General features: G+C 41.6%; 1 protein-coding gene across 1 annotated transcript in view; it reads right to left on the reverse strand.

The window, feature by feature from the left end:
• The window catches only part of LOC147633171 (agamous-like MADS-box protein AGL11), a 147,627-nt gene extending 138,877 nt beyond the window's left edge, over positions 1 to 8,750 (reverse strand). Inside the window, exons 1-2 of the mRNA XM_086805814.1 lie at positions 8,569 to 8,750; positions 8,094 to 8,458 (exon numbers count right to left, since the gene is read on the reverse strand). Coding sequence (XP_086661940.1) covers positions 8,094 to 8,449 — 356 coding nt within the window. The 5' untranslated portion in view covers positions 8,450 to 8,458; positions 8,569 to 8,750. The remainder of the gene's footprint in view (positions 1 to 8,093; positions 8,459 to 8,568) is intronic.
• Between the last annotated feature and the right edge of the window lie 480 nt (positions 8,751 to 9,230).

Here is a 9,230-nt window from a genome sequence, read left to right on the forward strand (position 1 = left end):
TCTTGCCGCTCAGCCGTTAGCATCAACCAGGCTCTAATACCATGAAAAGATGCAGGGGAGAAGAGAACTTGAGCTCTTGCAAGCACACACACACTCACACACAAACCCTAGAAGAGAACACACAAGGTGAGGCTAAAAATTCTTCTCCTTTGTCACACAACAAAAGAGGTCTACAAAGAAGATAAAGTGACTAACACACATAATAGAGTATATACAAGCAGTCCATAATGTGAACATGCTAAGAGGAGTGGGTAAGTGTGGACTAGTCGGTGTAGTCCAGTTGTAGAATCTCTAGTGAAGATATGTCGGTGCTAGCTACCAAACCCGCCAGTGATAGAAATGCTAAATGGTTATGTAGGTGCCTCATGAGTGTCAAATCATGTTGAGCTTGACATCTCAACATACCAATGGTAGAAAAGAAAATTTTAGGAAAAACCCCATTAAGACCAGTGATAAGAACTTTTTATCAGAAGACACCACAGACCGATAGCATAGGTCTAGGATGCACAAAAGAGCAGGCATAAAAACTAAGGAGGATGCAAAAGCATGCAACCTACTCAGATAACATATACATCCCAGACCATACTCCACCAAAAACATTCATAAGGTTCAAAGAGAAATTTGTCAAGGAGAGTGCTTCAAAAGTAGAAGTTAAAGCACCAGGCATGCCAGGTGTTACGCCCTACAACTTAGAGGTGGCAAAAAGCACGGATAACCCACTTCGCATGTTGTGAGCAACACCTTAGTATCACGTGTGAAGGTGGCAAACTATAACCACCCAGGATCTATTGCCAAGATCAAGAAGATGTAGTGTAAAAGGAAAACGAGTCACTATGTACGATGACAAGAGGATAGTGCACTGATAAGAAGGAATAGAGTAGATACTGATATAGATAAACAGTGCTATTGTTGTCCGCTCTCTCAACTGTAGTTGAGAGTTGTGTTATGGAACTAGAGAGTGTAATTTTACTCAGGGAATGCTAGAACTTTTGGGCAGTTTATCTATAATGATTTGTCATATCTTTGGAATGGAACTAAGAGCAAGCTTGACATCTCATTGTTATTCTGAGTGTCTTCTATGTCTAAGTCTACTGTATCACTATTGTGCTAATTATGTTGTGTGTTCATGAGAAAGTGTGTGAGATGTTTAGTGGAGTATGTAGAGAGTGAGAGTGAAGGGTAGCTCTATGGAGTTGTTCAGCGTGGCCCCATGACCATATGTGAGTTAGTGTTCGTACCCGAAAACTCTGAGAGGTGACTGTATGTCTCCCATGGCATTGCATGACGGGTCTGATACCACATAGTGCTATCTTGTCTTTCCACGATCAAGGAAAATAGCGAGAAACACTAGCTTTATAATAGGTGTTTACACTTGCTAGAGTGGCCAAACGAGCCCGCGGACGTGACTTTTAACTTTGGCCATCCAAGAGTGTAGACCCTAGAGGTCACCTACAAAACCTAAAATGTAACTCTCATGATTCATTCTCTTAAATGCAACTAATAGAGTGCTCTTATTCTCTACTCTCTTTCTCTCTTGCGTCTTCCTTTCCTAATTCAATTTGAGCTTTTATATACTCATTGTGTATGTGTGAGAGGGAGATTGAGTGAGAGGAGGGCCGCGCTTCCTTTAGAGTGCGATGGCAAAGTGAAGCTTGGAGTGTGGCTAGGCGACAATATCGTCTTCTACGAGAATCTGAGGATAAGTATTTATGAGGTGAGTGAAACACCTTGCCCATGCAACTGTGAGCTAGACCATGGCATATTGGTTTCTCGATTGAGTTGTTTTGTGCTCCTGAGTGTGGTTGGGCAAAGCCCCACCTTGACATTGGTTTGTTCATGCACTCTTACTATGGTGTAGGGTCCTATAGACTAGTGTGGTGCTAGAAACTAATTTATTGCATTGTGCATAGACAAATAGCACAATTGGAAGATATCGGTTGAGTGATAAAAAAACTATTGAAGTGTCAAGTTGAACTTGGAAATTAGACCACTCCATGCTAAAGGATTAAACTCCTTAAAAGAAGTACATGATGATAAAGAGGAGCAGATCTTGAAGAAAAATTTAGATCTATTATCACTGTTTGAGGGTGGATGTGGAGAAAATCATTCAAAAATATGATCTGTAGATATTGACAATCCAGCTAGTAGCATGATTGTTGAGAAATGTGGTACCATGGAGTACAAGGAAAAGAGTGAGTCACATGAGCAAGAGAAGAATTGTATATATTAGAAAGAGGAATACATTAAGGGTAAATTGGCAAAGGTTGATCTTCATGGTCATTTGTAAAAGGTGAAGTCAAAGGACAAAAAGGTAGCACATTGAAAGTGCAAGGGAGCGCATGTAGTGTGGAGAAATATGGTGCCATGGACTACAAGCAAGGTAGGGAGTGAGTCACATGAGCAAGAGAAGGAGCATGCACATTAGAAAGAGGAATAGACTAATGGTACATTGGCAAAGTTTGATTTGTATGGTCATTTATAAAAGGTAAAGTCAAAAGTCAAAAAGGTAGCACATGGAAAGTGCAAGGGAGCACATGTAGTGTGAGCATTTATGGACACATGTTTGGCACTAGGGTACACACATCTTGTGAGTTGGGAGCTCTATGAAAGCTATGTAAGAATGTACTAATGAGATTATGGAATTTGTGTTTTAATCATTGTATCATTGATTAACCTTATCTTAATCTCGTATTAACATTTTTTTATTCTTTCATCATGGACTTAATCACTTGCTTTAAACCTCCTTAGATCACATTTTTAACATGGTATCAAAGCGCTCGTCTGAGCAGCATAGGTTTAGGAGGCTTAGTATGTGGTTAAGGATTTCTCACATCATTAGGGAGTGATTACCATTGTGTTCCCCCATTCAAATTAGGTTTAGAGTGTGTTTTCCTATTCAATAGAGAGAGAACTTTGCATTTTTCGAATCCAACACAAGCTGCCTGCTCAACTCTCCTCTAGCAAGGAGAAACTTGGGAAGAAAACCTCTTTGTGAGGAAGCTGATATGAAATTTAATGAAAAACACACAGTGGAGCAGTGCACACCAGAGAAGCAAGGCATCGAAGGGAAGCGCCAATAGAAGATGTGCTGCACATCTTAGCAACGTGCAGTTCGAAAGCAAGCAACACATCTACTACAATAGTAGAGGTGGTCAAGGTGCCGTGGGTGGTGCTGTGACGTGTGCACAGGGATTTCATTAACGTCTTCACAATTTCGTGATCACGTTAACAAAACCTAGTGTTAACATATTAAAACTTGTGATCACAATGTATATTCACATGACCTGAGAAATGACCTGCCGGAACCCACTAGTCCAGTAACACCTCCGAGCTTTTACCTTTCCCGGCGGGCCCGCCGGGATATGTAATTTTCCCGACGGGCCCGTCGGGAAAGATAAAAGCCCGACGGGCCCGCCGGGAAAAATAAGGAAGACCGGCGGGGTATTATTCTGTATATAAACACTGCCCGACACCCATCGTACAACTTTTGGGAAGATAGTCCTTGTTTTGGGGGCGTGATATCTCTCCTCAAAGTACTTGTAGAGCTCTCGAGTTGCTAGAAGTGTCCTCTTGGGAAGAACGTCCTTATTTTAGGGGCTGTCGTCTTTCCTTGTAGGCACTCCTAAGGCTATTGAGCCACTCGTCCTTAGTTCTTTGAACTGGGGGCAGGGTGTGGTTCGTAGCTAATACTTGCGGAGATTTAGGGACAAATTTCGAGTCATTCAGCTTTGCATTTGAGCCACGTACGTAATCTACCTCATTCTGCTTTATGAATGGTTTGATGGAGCCAAGAGTCCTGCTTAGGGGCTTGTATTGGTTCTTGATACTTGATATAGTTTAGAGTAAACAAGAGTCTATTGTCCTATACTAGAGTATTGGGCAAGCATAGATCTTTGATTTTTTTTGTGAATGTTAGAGAAGGTCTATTGTCCTATACTAGAGTATTGGGCAAGCATAGATCTTTGATTGTGTAAAGTATCCTTAATTGGGTACAAAAGGCATCCTTCATTGGGGGTGCAATGTGCATGATAGTTTCGAAGTAGTTTTGTAGTAAGACCTTGCAAGATAGTTTGAAGTAGTTTTGTGTTATGTGATGATCTTTTGTATTTGTCAAGATAGTTTCGAAGTACTTTGTCTGCAGATGTATGTTTTGTTATACGTGAGTGATATGTTGTTTTTTCATTTGTGTATTCATTGTTATATGCTTGGTTGAATAGGTTATTTGTTGAGATGGAGGACAATGTTGGATCCAGTGATACCTCCAATAGAGTCCAAATTTCAAATAGCAGGAAAAAAAAGGCACCTGGAATAGAGTGGCAATATGCAATTAACGTTGGTGATCGATTAGAGCGGAGTTTTTTCAAATAGCGGAGTTTGGAGTGTCCTGAGAAATTAGAGCATTCAGTGGTGGAAAAGCAATGGCGTGTACCATTCTCCAATAGACAAAGAAAAGTTCTGTTGAAGTACTTTCATGCTAGATGGATTGGAGCGCATTCACCACTGCACAGTGCTGCTTACATGTTAGATCCTGAATATTGAAATATGGATTTGATGTCCAACGTTGAGGTGGTGCAAGATTTTTATAAAGTGGTAAACACTTTCTATAATAATGATGATGATCGTGTACAGTGCATAAAGGAGATGACCTCATTTCGGTTGAAAGAGGGTTTATTTTCCAACTCCCTTGAGAGAGAGGTGTGACAGATAGAGAGAGAAAAAATTAAATGACATTTTTTATAGTTTTGTAAGTTCCTAAAGAGAGAAAAATAATGTTTTGTAATCCTAAAGCACTCCTCATCTACATACCTATCGTGATAGAGAGAGAGATGTGAAGTGTATCATGAGAGAGAGAGAGAGAGTTGTGAAGTGTATCATTACGAGAGAGAGAGAGAGAATTGTGAAGTGTATCATGAAAGAGAGAGAGAGAGAGAATTGTGAAGTGTATCATGAGAGAGAGAGAGAGAGAGGAGAGGAAGAGAGAGTTGTGACAGATAGAGAGAAGAAACATTAGATGACATTTTTAATGTTTTTGTGAGTTCTTAAAGAGAAAAATAATGTATTGTTTTAATTTTTAAGTAAATAGAAGGAGAAAAAAATTTATTAAGAATTATGTATATTTTAAGAGAAATAAAAAAAAATCATTATCTACACATCTATCATGTTGTGAAGTGAATTATGAGAGAGATAGAGAAAGAGTTGTGAAGTGTATCATGAGAGAGAGAGGGGGGTAAGAAGAGAGAGATTCATATTTTTCGAGTTACGAATCAAGATATTAAAAAATAAAACGTTTAGACAATATGATTTAAACTTTGATCCATGAAATACTCATGCCGCGTTAGCAACCAAGTATCGCATGGATCAAACACAATAAAAACAATACAAGTCAAATCAAACAAATTTACGACATTTATTCGACCGCGTTAACGATTATATGCCGAAATACGCAAGCAAATTTACGACACTTTTTCGACCGCATTAACGATCAAATGCCGCAATATGCAAAAAACATTTTATGCACTAGCGGACGACACCAACTTGCCGCGTTAACTACAAAATGCCGCCCGACTCTATGGGAATACCAATAGGATACGAACATACACTGGCCGCGTTACCGACCATATGTCCGCATTTGACAAAGGGAAGGGAAGGGAAGGTGACATCGCCATAACGATACTATGCTTGCCGCATTACTGACTAGTACTGCTACGGCGTGCCATACTTACCATAGGACACAAACTAGCCGCGTTACCGACTAAGTGCCCCAGGGTAAGCACCATTCCGAAGAATGGCCTTACACACACACCAGTCGTGTGGCGGGCCACCCAAATCCTGCCGTGCATTGCGACAATGGGCGGCTGCCCACACGAACTCACCCACACACACATCCCTCGTGTGGCAGACCACCCACATCCTGCCGCGCATTGCGACAGTGGGCGGCTGCCCGCACGAACACACCCACATATACACACACACACAAGTTTTCATTACCTGTGTATGCTGTCAGCAATGAAATCCCAAAGGACCCCCCGGGCCCATATATATAGAAAATTGTACCCCGCCGGGCTATTTGACGACCCCGCAGGGACCCGCCGAGCTTTGCTTTACCCCGGTGGGCCCGTCGGGTATAGTAAAAGCCCGGCGGGATTTTTCCCGGTTACCAGGTCGCTTGCCACCGGCTTTTTTGAGAACATGTTAACATGTGAACATGTTAATAACATGTTAACACATGTTATTAACAAAAAAAATTTTGTGATCACGTAAATATTAAATCCCTACGTGTGCACAACAAGCACAACGAGCAGTAGACAGTCAGCACCTCTAGCATGACAATAGACCCACAATGAGCAGTAGACAGTTGGGCAGCTAGAGTAGCATATGGTCTCGCTAATGCAGCACAAACGGCTAGAGTAATAGATGCCCGTGACATCTAGAGCAGTCGGGGACCTCTAGCATCACAATAGACGCACAATGAGCAGTAGACAATTGGGCAGGTAGAGTAGCATATGGTCTCGCTAGTGCAGCACAAACGGCTAGAGTAATAGATGCCCGTGACATCTAGAGCAGCTGGCGGGCAAACTCCCGGCACACAACATGTCGCACAAGCAGAGCTGTAATAGCACCACACAACAACAATATAGTTGTAGCCAAAAAGATCACTGATGGCAGCATCAGTGGGGCGGGCAGTAGTAACCAAGGAGAGCTTGAGATTTTACAAAAAACACATCAAGAACAGTAACAAAAAAAAACATCACAAACCGGCATCCAGAAGCTAGCGGCCTCCTCGAGTGTAGATTACATCACTAATAGAAACACAACACGGTTGTCTTGGAGAAAGCAGTTAGTCCTGCAAACAAGAGGGAGCGCGGCTGCCATTCTCAGTAGGAGAGAAGTTTCTGCCATCGCCATTAGAAGAGGCGATTACAAAGGTGTTAAGCAAAGGGTTGTTTACATGCGGAGTAAAAGGAAGTGTGTTATTCACAACTGATTAAGCTTTCACAAAGGGTCTTTCTTCGGAATCAATATGTGTTACAATGAAATCAATAAGATCATCATCGATATGGCCATCGCCAAGAGCTGTGCACACCGACATGGGTCACAATTTGCAACAACACCACAACAAATATCAAGTTCACAATCAAAGTGTGCTCTTTTGTTTCCTTATCACTTAGCCTTCAAGCTTCTTCATGATCCATATAGAATTATCACAAGAAAAAAGGCTAGTTAAATAGCATATTCATATTTTCTTTAAAACATTCTGCAAAGCTAAACCATGACTTTTTGTGTTAGGAGCCATGGCTAGCCACACATCTTACCAAACTTGAGTTTTAACGCATCTCCATGTGTATATGTATGCATGTAGATGTGGGTGTGTGAATGCATGGACACTACACACATGCCAAAGTAGTTATTGAAAAGAATTAAGTGTTTGAAGAGTATCTAAAATTCTTTTTAAAATGTAAGTTTTATCCAAAATACCTTAGACTCTTGAAAGTGTTTTTTACTCTAGCTCCTTAAAATATCAAAGTTACAGTGCTCCTAAACATATGAATCTTGTTTGTTGAAAAAGGTAAATTTGTAATCTTACACAAGGGCAAGGTAGCTCTTTGATCCTTACATAGGTAAAGAGAAAGGCAACTTTAGAGCCATGTCTGTAGTGGAGATACTTCTTGAAACAAAGATGACTACAACCAAGAAGGTGGGAGAAAACGGCCAGTTTTTAAATCAATCCCTAGCAAAGCACATGAAGGTAAGGTATAAGGTAGCGTATATTGTACTTCTTGAAACAAATCATGACAGGAAGGATGATCTCGAGAACTAGCTAACGATTGGTTTGTCTTCCTCCGTACATCTTTTGTACGTCCACAAATGGAAAATTTTAAGAGGTCAGACACATATATCAATGAAAAATCGAGCATATATACATGTATACGCATGGGATGTGCAGGTGTGCGTGGATGCTTCCACACACATATGACGATTACGCACCGCTGAAAACTTCAGCAAATAGCCTCCTATACATTCAGGGTCGCCCTAAGAGCGCAGTGAGACGCCTTCAAGAATATATGAGAAGCTTCAATTTGGAGAAATTGTACCTGGAGCTTGCGTATTCGAAGAGTTTGCCGGTGGCGGAGAAGATGATGAGGCCGATTTCGGAATCGCAAAGAACAGACAGCTCGTAGGCTTTCTTGAGGAGCCCATTCCTACGCTTGCAGAAGGTGACCTGGCGCCTGGTGGTGTTCTGGATTCGTCTGATCTGGATCTTGCCACGAGGGCCGACAGCAGCAGGAGCTGGGGCAGGCATATTAATCTTATGCTGCAGCAGGTCCAGGCAACCGTCGTCGTTGTCGTGGTGTGTGTACTGGGTCTCCGCGTGATCGCGCTCTTGTGCTTGCACTGCTTGAGAAACTGTTGCGTGGGCATCTTCAGCTGGAGCTTGACCGGCTGCCATTCTTCTTAGCTGTAACGTGCACAGGGAGAAATTATATCCCGAGAAGATACAGGCTTCTAATCTACTTATGTTTCCTATGCTTCTAATCGACTTATACTTAGAAGATGAGGAGAAGAAACCTAAGAAGCCAGGAACGATTTCCACACATCAAGGCTATGTTTCCTATTCAACGCCAAGCTTCTAATCTACTTTAGAAGATGATCTCCACAGGGAGAAACCTAACAAGCCAGGAACGATCTCCACACATCTCCACAGGGAAAACAAATTAAGCCTCGCGCATTATTGCAGCACCGTTTCTTTTTTTATTATAACAAAATTAAAGAACGCTTCTTTACTTGGAAATTGCATCCATGATCCCATTTTCCATTATTTATAAATTGAAAATAATAATGGAAAATGGGATCATGGATGGGAACAGTACCGCCTGAAAACGAAACCTGAAGCTTTTCTTTTTTCTTTTGCTTCACTTTCCCGTTCTACCCACCCCGGTCCCCCAGTACCACCATTCATGTCTCTTGTACGCCCCCCCCCCCCCCTTTTTTCAATATTTTTTACATTGCTAGAGGACCACACCGCGTGCCTCCATTATCAAGATCCAAGATAAGTTCATTGTCGCCTTCGGCCTTAAGTGTTTGTAAGGCTATAGGTAGACGTTCACCCCATTTGTACTCCGTTCTTCCGCCTTTAAGATTGTTATGAGGCGTACAATGTACATGCCTATTGATGTGTCTGCTTTATTATTGGTCTTACATACCTTAATGTGTTCCCTTAGGCAAAAGAT

Source organism: Cibotium barometz, chromosome 12, assembly GCF_041138505.1.
Source record: "Cibotium barometz isolate CiBa-2024 chromosome 12, ASM4113850v1, whole genome shotgun sequence".
In the NCBI taxonomy this organism is placed as follows: Eukaryota; Viridiplantae; Streptophyta; class Polypodiopsida; order Cyatheales; family Cibotiaceae; genus Cibotium; species Cibotium barometz.